Consider the following 12,528-nt stretch of genomic DNA (forward strand, 5'->3'; position numbering starts at 1 on the left):
TTGATCTTTTTTCCATAAAGAAAGTTGCGTAAAGTTTTTTTTTTTTTTTTTTTTTTTCTTACATTCACATCTCTCTTGTATTTTACATTATGCATGTAGCATCACAGAGAAACCTGCCTTTTTTTCCATTTCTTCTAAGATATGTTTACAGAAGTCCAAGATGTTGTAGAAATGTGCAATCGTAGTTTACATCGAAAAGAATTTGTTTTATTGCCATTTCATCTGCATGCATGTTCTATTTTTTCTACTGCATGTTAATGAAAGAACTTCATTACAAAACTGTCTATTTCCGTCATTGTTTAGTCTTGTAATACCATCTTTTATGCATACACAACAAATTTCTCATTCTGTATTCCTTTTGTAAGAAATGACAGCATTTTATTTATTCCTACAAAATAGTACAAAAGGTCAAAGTGCCATATTACTTCTTTTTTGACTTCCTTGTTTACATACCTGAATATGTATGCAAAGTTAATACTCAATTGGTTAGCGCGCTAGCACGGCGTAATGGCCGCTGTCCTATAAGTGAAATATCCTTGAGTACAGCGTAAAACACCAATCAAATAAATAAATAAATAAACAAATATACTTTTAGTTTTGGCACTTGTATTTCATGCCCAATAGTGTCAATTTTTCACTAATGTACGCATGTTTTTAATGTTAAGCAGTAAATTAGTTATTAAATTATTTGGCTTGTAGGTTATTGTTGTACAACTACAACACATATCTGGCGAAATTCACACACGAGCCTCCTTTTAGCTATTACATTTGTACCACTCTCTTTTTTTTTTTTTTTTTTTTTTTTTTTTTTTTTTATTGTATTATTCTTAATCTGTATATTTTGATTTGTTTTTTCTTTTGACAAAGTCACTCGAGTTTGAAACTCAAGGTTTGGTCAAGCTAACTCAAATCTTGAAGAAGAAACAAAAAGTTTATGTACATAGATGTATTTGTAGTACATTGTGTGATGTTCCTCCATATTTTGTTACTTTGTTGTCTGTGTGGAGATCAACATTGTACGCAAAATCAGATCATGGTGCAGTATAGAGTTCGTTTGTGTGTGTGAGTACTGCAACATGTTGCTAAATTATTCCTGCACGCTGTAAGCTGATGAAAACAATTTAAATACAAAAGTGTCACTGAATTAAAGAACATTCAAAAAGGTGAAAGTTCAGTCAGCTCACGTATTTAATGAAACGGTTGTGTGAAATTTGGATGGTGATATTGACGCTTTGTGTAGTTGTTATTGTAGTGCAGAGTGGCTTGTTCTTTGTGGAGTTACCTCCCATATCTCAGTTGCCTCTGAGGTTTCTAAATAAAGTATTTATCATCATCATCATTCAATACTGAGTTGTCCTTCATTTAATACTGCATGAAATTTTATAGATATGAAACTATAATCCCTCATGGCAGTTCCTTGCGTCTATGAATTGTGATCCTTTTTCGATTCCTTTTTATCAAATGATGTCATGACTTGAACTAGGATTGACCCTGGATCTACCGCACCTGAAGCAAACAATCAACCAACTGAGCTATCGGGGCCAGTCAAATGATGTCATGATTCATGAATATAATTAAACCCAGCAAAATGTACAAACATGGACTGTTTGAATAAACCCTCAAACTGCCAAGAAGCTCAAAATGCTAGGTAAATTTCGTTTAATGGCGAAGGATCGCGAATTATTGGCATGATGGGAAAAGGAATTCCTTGTATGCTCTTAGGCAATATTTAAGATGTAGGCCTGCCTTACATGTATGCCCAACCACACCTACAAAGTTTACTGTAACCTGCAGATGGTCATGGATTTCCTTCCACCTGCTATGCTGGTAGCCATCATGTCGGCGAAACATTCCTGATTAAGGCGTAAAACACCAATCAAATAAAGAAATAAATTCTAAGTTTACTGTCTTGTGTGATTCAGAAATTAGTGTTAATGTTGTCTCCCATAATCTTTTCATGCCCTGCCATTTTATTTATTGGCAAGTTATTTGATTGGGCTTTACCGCCGTACTTAAAAGCGTTTCCCACATGATGAATATTCATGTATGATTATCAAGATTCTCTGAATACACCAAAGAACAACATGGAAGGCCAATTTTTTTTTTTGTCTTTGTAGTTTTGATCATAAATTCCTAGCATATGAGCACTACATTTGGTCAAGTGGCGAAACTGTGTTGTATATACAAGGGGCTTAACTCGTGTGAACGTACTGAGAATATTAACATAACCTCCTGTTGAGACATATGCTCCCTGTAGTGGATTATGTACAGTACCTTGTAACCCAGGCCACAAACGTGGGTAATGTGTGACCTGCATGTGGTATGTCCAGGGCTAATTAATTATAACAACTGTTATCTCCTGCTAAACATAGGCGTCCTGAAAATCAGTTGGGTGTTACTCTGTATGCAAGGATTTTGCGTTTATAAGCCTAAGTACGGCAGCTATAAGGGCTCAGATGGTTGCCAGGATGGTTCACTGTCAGGATCTTAACCAGTGAGGCGGCACTTTGAATTTGCTGTTTTATGTGTAGCTTGAGGCCGGGAGGTTTGTCTGGTAGTAGGCAAAGGTCGTGGTTTCCCCTAGACACTCTGGTTTCTTCCAGACACTCTGGTTTCCTCAACCCATAAACTGGCTGCTGCCATATAATTGTGTGCTACGGTTTTGTCAATGAAAACCTCTGTGTCTTTACAACAGCAAGATTAAAAGACAAGGATCACATTGCTTTCTTAGATTGCAGAAAAAAAAAATTTTAATCCAGTTTTGGAACTGAAGTTGCCCTGCAAACCGGGAAAATTCGTGAGCAATTAATGACTCTGGTTTATGGGTGGTGAAAACAGCAAACCTTCCCCATCACGTAACAAACCTCCTTACTTAAAGCTACATCCAAAGCAGTGACGGCTCAATTCCAGCACAAGCGCTAGCCAAGGAACGGGTAGTGGCAGCTGGCCGTGCTAGCCAAGGATCGGGTAGTGGCAGCTGGCCGTGCTAGCCAAGGAACGGGTAGTGGCAGCTGGCCGTGCTAGCCAAGGAACGGGTAGTGGCAGCTGGCCCTGCTAGCCAAGGAACTGGAAGTGGCAGCTGGCCGTGCTAGCTAAGGAACAGGTAGTGGCAAGGAACTGGCAGTGGAAGCTGGCCGTGCCAGCAAAGGGACTGGCAGTGCCAGCTGGTCATGCCAGCCAAGGAACTGACAGTGGCAGCTGGCCATGCTAGCCAAGGCACTGGCAGTGGCCGCTGGCGATGCTAGCCAAGGAATAGGCAGTTGCAGCTGGCTGTGCTAGCCAAGGAACAGGCAGTGGCAGCTGGCCATCCTAGCCAAGAAACGGGCAGTGGCGGCTGGCCATACTAGCCAAGGAACGGGTAGTGGCAGCTGGCCGTGCTAGCCACGAAAAGGGCACTGGTGGCTGGCCACGCTAGCCAAGGAACCGGCAGGGGCAGCTGGCCGTGCTAGCCAAGGATCAGGCAGCGGCGGCTGGCCATGTTAGCCAAGGAACCGGCAAGGGCAGCTGGCCGTGCTAGCCAAGGATCAGGCAGCGGCGGCTGGCCGTGCTAGCTAAGGAACTGGCAGTGGCGGCTGGCCGTGCTAGCCAAGGAACCGCCAGTGGCGGCTGGCCGTGCTAGCCAAGGAACGGGCAGCGGCAGCTGGCCAAGGAAGTGGCAGTAGTGGCTAATTGTTATCTCATAGTTTATCAGCAGTTAGGTTTGTACTAATTGTTCAGACGAAAGTTCACATGATTTTGCATTTTTGCATTAGAACAAGACTGGTGTTAAAGATTTAAGCCGGGCTTAAAGAGCTAATATAGCATCAACACTTGCCCAACATAATAGCAAGGTAAAAGGATCAATACAGTCAGCTTTGCTTTCTTAAACTGTAAAGAAAAAATACAATGTATTAAAGCTGCTGTAGTTAGTTTGGGAGGATAATACAGAAGCAAAACTTTTTCGAGTCCAATTTTGCCTGTTGTGACGTCTTGCAAGAACACTTGATGTCACCCATCACTGATGTGACAGCCACAAACGCCTTTTGACACTAAAGTAGCACTTCAGTAGATTTCATACACATTTGAACAACTGGCTCCAGAGCTTTATTTATTTACTTGATTAGTGTTTTACACTGTACTCAAAAATATTTCCCCCAAGGGAAAACCCACGACTATTCTCAGGTTGATGGTAGATCTTCCCACTTATGGCTGGAGAGGAAGCCAGCCTGAGCTGGACTTGAACTCACAGTACCGCATTGGTCCAGAGCTTTAAACATCTGAGGGGGCCCCCAGAGTTCATTGCCACGAAGGCCCCAAGAACAGAGGAGGCACAGTGTTGTGAAAACACCATGTCCAAGGCTGGCAATGAATGAACACCTTGCTTGACAGACATTTCAAAGACAAAGGTTTTACCCTCACTGATCCGCAGGTTGTTGGCAGACCTTCCCACTTACGACCAGAGAGGAAGCCAGCATGAGCGGGACTTGAACTCACAGCAACCACATTGGTGAGAGGCTCCTGGGTCATTACGCTGCGCCAGCCACGGAGGCCCCTCGCATGTTTACACGATGTTTATTCTGTATATTCTGAGGGTACTACTACATGTATGTGAAGACTGACAAACTCATACTTTTCGTGAAGCAATGAAATTGGCCAGCCACATCAATGTAGTTTTTATCTCCAAAATGAAACGCAAAATGTGCATAAATCGTACTGAAAAGTTGCTCTTTCAAATGCGAAAAGTTTGAGGAATTAGGGTATGTTCTTGAATTTTCCTCTTCACCATGGTTATTTTACTCTCCAAACTTCATCAGGGTGATGCTTACATCATGATTCATTAACAAGTAATAATCTCATTTTATTTCACAGTGATCCGATCTTGAATTTTTATTTTCCAACAGGGATGTGGAAATGTGGAGATCCAAAACTGCTGAAAGACACCTCCAATTATGAATTTGTTTTTCTTCTTTTAATTCTCCTAAATGTAGATACTTCCAAAAGCCTCGAAAGCCTCATAGTTGTTAGAGTCACAAACACTCCTTGTCCAAAATATACATTTTCTTCCCTCCCACAAGCTTTCCAGAGTTAACTTCGCTTCTTCCGTCATCAGTATTGACCAGAGTAACTTCCCTTGCTTTCATAATCCTATACCAGGAAGAGAAACACATGTCTTTGTACTGTACTTGCTCCTGAGAGCTATAATGACTTCAGTTTCCATCATGCCAGATATATACAGTAGTCCTGTTCCTTCACATCTCTCGGTAAATACCCCAGTTATTTCCCTTTCCTTCCTTTCTTTTTTTGATTTTTCCCACCGCCGCCGCTGCTGCTCTGCTGTTGTTGTTGTGAGGCAGACTGTGATGAGCTTTGACTCTGCTGGCGTGTTTTGAGTTTAGAAATCATCTGTCCTAGGTATAGGTACACCGACTTTCCTGATAGACAAACAGAGAAACAACCACACAAGTTTATTTATTTATTTGATTGTATATTTATGCTCTACTCAAGAATATTTCAGTTATACAATGGCAACCAGCAATTGGCTGGAGGAAACTGGGCAGCTAGCACTGCAGGAAACCCACAACCATCTGCAGGTTATGACCAGAGTAAGTCGGCATGAGCTGGGCCTAAACTCCCAGCCACTGCATTGGTGAGAGGCTCCTGGGTCATTCTGCTGCACTAGCACACTAATCACTGGCACAATAATCACTAGCACACTAATCACACTAATCACTAGCACACTAATCACTAGCACACTAATCACTGGCACACTGCACACTAGCACACTAATCACACTAATCACTAACTATGCTGAATACAATTCTCCCTCATTATAACACTGTTATTGGGGTCACATTAGACCAGAGATCTGTTTCATTCTTCCAAGCTTAGCTTTCAGATACACAGATCTCAAGGTTCATATTCCCCAGGCAGAATTTTTTTCCTCCGCCATTTTTCCCCCCGACATTTTTAAGACCTTTATATCGGACTCTTTCCACTTCAACTTCAGACTCAGTTTTTGTTTTTCACTCTGAGGATGGGATCGCAGGACGACCTCATCAATCTTGGCTTACTCACACACACTCTACGTTACTTTTTTCTACGTTTGCTCAGCCAGTCTTTATACTTCAGACTTTTGAGCCAGTTGTCACTGACGACACACACCATTATTCAACTTTATGTCAAAGCAGATCAGGCGTAGTCCAGTTAGTCTATACAGACGACACATAACAACCGCCAAAAAAGTATATTGGAACATCTTTCGAAACTTCCGCAGGTAAATGCATACAATGTGACGACTACGGTGCATCAGTAGTTAGTAGGCTTATATGTCACACCGCCGCTGGAAAGATGTGGATACACATTTCAACAATTATCCATGACCATCTGTAAATTCTCAATACATGTGTACATAATGATAAACGTTTGAAAGACACAACAAAGCCAGTACCCAAGATCAGAGATTTTGGTAACGACACTCACAAGCTGTGTCCGATGCATTGACTGGTACCTTGCCCAGACATGCAGGCCACAGCGGCCTAACACAAAGATACATGTTACATTGGCAGCAAGCCAAACTTTGCTAACCACCATTTCAATTTGAGTCAAGCACACTTGCCATCGTCAATAATAATAATAATTTGATTGAAACCAATGAGATGCACACCATCTATAGGATGAGTGACACATTATTTGGGAACCTTAACTTTAATTTGTGTGTTAATCATGAACAGAAAGGAACTATAATCAACTATTGTGAAAAAAGGAGATGACCTTAATTTTAGGAAGAGCAGCAGAGTCCACCACAGCAACAGAGTCCCATGATTTGAAAATGGCGGTTGGCAAAGATCTGATGCTGTCCAAGTAGGGGGGGCGTTGGTTACATTTGAGTTATTTGCCATGTAATGGTTATTTTTTTATTCCTGCATAATAAGGTGATGTGAATTCAGAATTACTTCATCCACCACAGAGCATCTCTTGTTGCGACGTGCAACGTTGGAACTTTGTAAACACCGGATGCGACAGGACCGCAGTCCAGATTAGTGAACGTAACAATTCCGAGTGGTCAGTGTGGAAGCTAAGCTGAGAACATGACCAATCTGCCTATCATGTTACGAGTGAAGCATGTTATGTGAAACGTGTCGTCAGCCTGTGACATATTTAACATTGGTGGGCGGGGGTCTGTGGCCAAAGTGGGTAGTATGCCAGCACGGCGCAATGATCCAGGAGCCCCCCCCCCCCCCCCCCCCATCAATGCAGTTGCTGTGAGCTCCAGCCCACATCATGCTGACTCCCTCTCTGGCCGTATGCGGAAAGGTCTGCCAGCAAACTGCAGATGGTCCTGGGTTTCCCCAGGCTCTTCCTCCCACCATAATACTCGTTGCTATCATAATAGTGAAATATCCTTGAGTACAGTGTAAAACACCAATAAAATAAATACATAAATTTTTTGCGAGCCCATTTTCGGCTTTGTATTATTTTCTATACGATAATAAGGTAACAAACTGTACAGATTAAATTCTGTCAGTCCAACAGATTTCTGGACAGGCCTCTGACTCAAGTCTATGCTTACTGGTGGGGAACTGTTCGAGTAATGGACTGCCGTCTTCTTTCTTCAGCTGTACTCGGATACGACCTCTAGACTTCTGGTCTCTGTGGTCCAATTCACGAGGATACACTTTATTCTGTGTGAACCAAAAATAATAATTAACCGATTAGCTGATGAACATATCCCTGGCCAAACCAATTCATTCCCATAATACATGTACATTTGACAATGTTCCATATGTTGTCTTGTCGGGCCCTGGTAAATATTCTTCATGTAGGTTACACTGCTTCAAACCAATATTTTGTACCAGAAATCTTAAAATAACACATCACATGTATTAATAAATGTAAAAGCTTGACACATGAAGGTACTGTTAATCGTTAACCTTTTCAACCTCTTAAGCACTTTGGGGCGTCCGTACCAAGGGGTTTAGCAAGCCTCTCACAAATGCAGTTGTTGTGAGTTCAAGTCCAGCTCATGCTGGCTTCCTCTCCGGCCATATGTGAGATCTTGCAGCAGCCTGCTGATGATCATGGGTATACCTCGGGCTCTACCCGGTTTCCACCCACCATAATGCTGGTCGCCGTCATATGAGTGAAATATTCTTGAGTACGGCGTAAAATACCAATGTAATAAATAAACAAATCTAAAGCAATTTTTCCACTGGAATTTATACATACAGTTATTACGAAAATTTATGCCACAAATGATTTGTTTGCGTCACCAAGGATGCAAATTTCGTAAAACTGTGCAGTTTATTTCTTTGCACACCATAGCTCCCTCAGAATGTTTAAAATACTTGTCCCCATACTGTGCACAACAGCTTTAAAACTGACAGTTTTTTTCTACTTCATTTGAATGGATTAAGCCAAGGAGCATCACAGATTGTTCATAACAGGAGATCTGTTAATTGTTCTGTACCTCTCGAATATGGCTGAAAAAAGACACCAAGAAGAGTGAGTGAGTGAGTGCTTGGGGTTTAACGTCGTACTCAACAATTTTTCAGTCATATGACGACGAAGGAATCATTAGGGTGCATGCACGTGTAATGTGCCTCCTTGTTGCAGGACGGATTTCCACCGCTCTTTTATTTAGTGCTGCATCACTGAGACGACTTACCAAAGGCAAGTAAGCCGCCCCGCCCGAGCCATTATACTAATACGGGTCAACCAGTCGTTGCACTGTCCCCTTCATGCTGAACGCCAAGCGAGGAAGTTACAACTTCCTCTTTTAAAGTCTTAGGTGTGACTCGACCAAGGATTGATCCTGGATCTACCGGTCCCGAAGCGGACGCTCTACCAACTGTGCTATCCGGGCCGGTGACACCAAGAAGATAATTGATAACTGTTTCAATAAAATTGATCTTACCTCTACACCTAGGACAATACCAGCTGAGGCACACACATCCCTGATCTCATTGTACGTTGGATTGTCCACTCCCTGGTAACAGAAACAGCTCATTCATAACATTTCTCAGAATTCTTTACAAATTTAATACAGCAAACCTCACCCAGCCTGATATAACATTTATATTTATTTATTTGATTGGTGTTTTTACGCCGTACTCAAGAATATTTCACTTATACGACGGCGGCCAGCATTATGGTGGGTGGAAACCGGGCACAGCCCGGGGGAAACCCACGACCATCTGCAGGTTGCTGACAGACCTTCCCACTTATGGCCGGAGAGGAAGCCAGCATAAGCTGGACTTGAACTCACAGCGACCGCATTGGTGAGAGGCTCCTGGGTCATTACGCTGCGCTAGAGCGCTAACCGACTGAGCCACGGAGGCCCCCGATATAACATTTATACATAATACAAATAGCACCTGACTACTAAATTTTAACGTATTTATTTGACAGGTCTTTCATTTCATACTCAAGAAACTTTCACTGTGGGGGTGAACAGTGGGGTCCTCTGTGGCCGATGGGGTTAGCACTCGCCAGCACGGCGCAATGATCCAGGAGCCTCCCACCAATGCAGTCGCTATCAGTTCTCCAGCCATTTGTGGGAAGGGCTGCTGGCAAACTGCAGACTGTCGTGGGTTTCAACTGAGCTCTGCCCAGTTTCCTGCCACCGTAATGCTGGTTGCCATAGTATAAGTGAAATATCCTAGAGTACTGCATAAAACACAAATCAAATAAATACATTAACCTATGCCAAAATAGTCAGTTTTATGGGTGGAGGAAACGGGGTCACCGTAGTTAAATCAACCAACACTTGGCAAGCAACTGATGCACCTTTCCACATTTTTCTCTCTGCAGATTGAGTTAAATGTTCATGTATTGCTTCAGAATGGCCATACAAACCCTGCTTATGTCTCTCTAATAGGTAATACAAAAAAACTACATAAATACAAAAAAAAAAGATCAATGAACTGATCTTGAGGTAATTCCATATTAACTCAGCTATAGGCTCCTAGGTCACTGCATATATTTCAGAATTGTATGAAATAGGGTAACTTTGTGGCTCAGTTTTATTTATTTATTTATTTGTTCATTTATTTATTTGATTGGTGTTTTACGCCGTACTCAAAAATATTTCACTTATATGGTGGCCAGCATTATGGTGGGTGGAAACCGGGCGCAGCCCACGGGAAACCCACGACCATCAGCAGGTTGATGGCAGACCGTCAGTTTTACAGTAGTAGGCTGTCCTGCTTGGACCAGTTTAGAATGTTTAATCAAAACAACACCATCACTTTCTGCTTTTGAGTCACATTATATGAAAAATTATTTCAACCAGTAAATTGATATAAGCTGATAAAACAGATATGTAGATGTAATGATGTATTAATGACTGTTTTCATTGTTTTAAAAAATGGAATTGTACATACATGTTCTGTTTGTACTTGTTTGATGTTCATGTATTGTTATAGAGGGCCTCTGGGAAGAGCAAATTGTTCAATTTGACAGAGCTTCCCTCTTTAAATAAAGGTTTCATTCATACAAAAAAACTAAATAAATAGAAGTAAGAGATCAATGAATTGATGTTCAGGTCATTCCATATGAAATCAACCACAGGTTATTAAGTCACTATCTCAAACATGTCAGAACTGTATGAAATGGGGAAACTTAATTGAGTTCAAAAGGAATAACCCATTCAAACTGGGCTTACCGCTTCTTTAGGAATCCGCCTGCCTTCTGCTATAGTTTTCTTACTGTTAATATATGCTGGGTAAATACAAATCCACCTAAAAAACAAACAGCAAAAGAAACAAAAATGAAAAGTTTAAACTTCATCCAATAACACAAATGTACACATTTTAATCTTGAAGTACAAAATAATTTCAATAAAACTGACAAATGCCCGAAAATGACCGTCCACTAACTTGTCCATTTTCCTGGATTCTGAGAGTTTCACAGATTTTAGAAAGGTGTTTTAAGGTTTACTTGGAACATGGGTTGATATTCTACTGGAAAATTGTTTCAGCATCAAACATAACATTTTGTGACATTTATTTGCCTCTAAAATACACTTTTGTGGTCGAAATTTTAGTTCATTTAGGCACCATATAAATTCACGCAGCAGGTTACTTTTATCAGAGAATTTTTACTTTCAATTTAATGTTTCTTAACATTTACCCGTATCTGCATCAAATGTAGTTTGATGCAACTGACATGAAAATGAAAATAACCAGCTGGGTACGACATGAAGATCTAACATCGTGCTCAAAAAAAAAAAAAATCATGCAGTGAATGGCACAACCTGTCCTCAGATGTACATCTTCAATTAAGCCCAATTTCATTCTTAATGTGAATAAAACATGAAAGAACTAACTTCCATTAATTTGCATTTTCAATATTTACTTTAATTTATTTATCTAATTGGTGTTTTACGCCGTACTCAAGAATTTTTCACTTATACGATGGCGGCCAGCATCATGGTGGGGGGAAACCCACGACCATCCGCAGGTTGCTGGAAGACCTTCTCACTTACGGCCGGTGAGCCATTTTCAATAAGCCAAATCAGCATGAGTCTCACCTGTTCATGCAGGTTTGGAGGAAACAAGGTCAGGGCTCTTAGAAATTAATGCGAATAACACATGATTTTACGGCAACTGCTTACACCATCACTGAGTCACCAGACTCGACCATGCAATTTGAAAGAAATGTCATAGCTGCTCTAATTCAATCATCAGCACTCTCTTTGGGCACACAAAACCTAAGGAGGTTTAAAACCAAAGATAATGCAATCAAGGCAAATAAGATATTATGCAAAACACATAAATTAAAGCTTTCAGGTCAGAAACTTTCTTTCCGAAAAAGAAATCTTGATATTCTGCAGGTCAGTCCAGAAGTTGGAGTTCACATGACTGACCTATCATGGGTGAAAACAAAATATGCATTCCATGTTAATGCATACGGAAAACGACCCATATTTTACACCACCATTTTCCTGTGCGAATGTGCCATAAAAGTATATCACTACATATAATTAAAATTATATTTTTTTTGTATGTAATTGTACCCACAACGTTTTTTAACTAGAGAGATCTTGAGGGCTCTAGCTTCCAGGCCGTCTTACAGAAAGTGCTGGCGTATATATACATTTAGCTCCGTGTTGTCTTTTCTGTTCAGTCGTTCTAACTCAAACGGAACGTAAACTGTACATATAGAATGTTGTTGTTGTTGTAGCTTCTTGTAGGTACTCGACATATGGATGTAAATCGTATGAACCCAAATGCTTGGAGCACAGTGAGGCTTGTGCCCAACTTTATAATCGTCAGAGAGCTGCCTGTCTAGTAGTGATGATTACCTTTCCCTGTCCGTGTGTGTAAAGGACGGGTTCCATGAACGAGCAGTTGCGTTGACATTCGTGGCAGCCATTTTGTACCTTAATACTCTTGAGTAAAAAACTAACCCATAATTTGCAACTGGAAGCCATACAAATATCTCTAAAATTCGCTGATATACCTCAACAAATTATCTTCTGGAAAGTTTTTTTTCAAGCTTTGCGACATTAAAATGGAGATAAGAGTAAAGTAAATTCCATCCTGTTTA

General features: G+C 41.0%; 1 protein-coding gene across 1 annotated transcript; it reads right to left on the bottom strand.

Annotated features, from left to right (window-relative positions):
• Positions 1-4,110: 4,110 nt before the first annotated feature.
• On the bottom strand, positions 4,111-12,361 carry LOC135462900 (signal recognition particle 19 kDa protein-like). The gene is made up of 5 exons (XM_064740203.1): positions 12,284-12,361; positions 10,643-10,718; positions 8,894-8,965; positions 7,550-7,661; positions 4,111-5,411 (listed from the first exon to the last, which is right to left on the bottom strand). The coding sequence occupies exons 1-5, from the start codon at positions 12,352-12,354 to the stop codon at positions 5,254-5,256; spliced, it is 489 nt and encodes a 162-aa protein (XP_064596273.1). The 5' UTR covers positions 12,355-12,361; the 3' UTR covers positions 4,111-5,253.
• Between the last annotated feature and the right edge of the window lie 167 nt (positions 12,362-12,528).

This window comes from Liolophura sinensis, chromosome 2 (assembly GCF_032854445.1).
Source record: "Liolophura sinensis isolate JHLJ2023 chromosome 2, CUHK_Ljap_v2, whole genome shotgun sequence".
Taxonomy (NCBI): domain Eukaryota; kingdom Metazoa; phylum Mollusca; class Polyplacophora; order Chitonida; family Chitonidae; genus Liolophura; species Liolophura sinensis.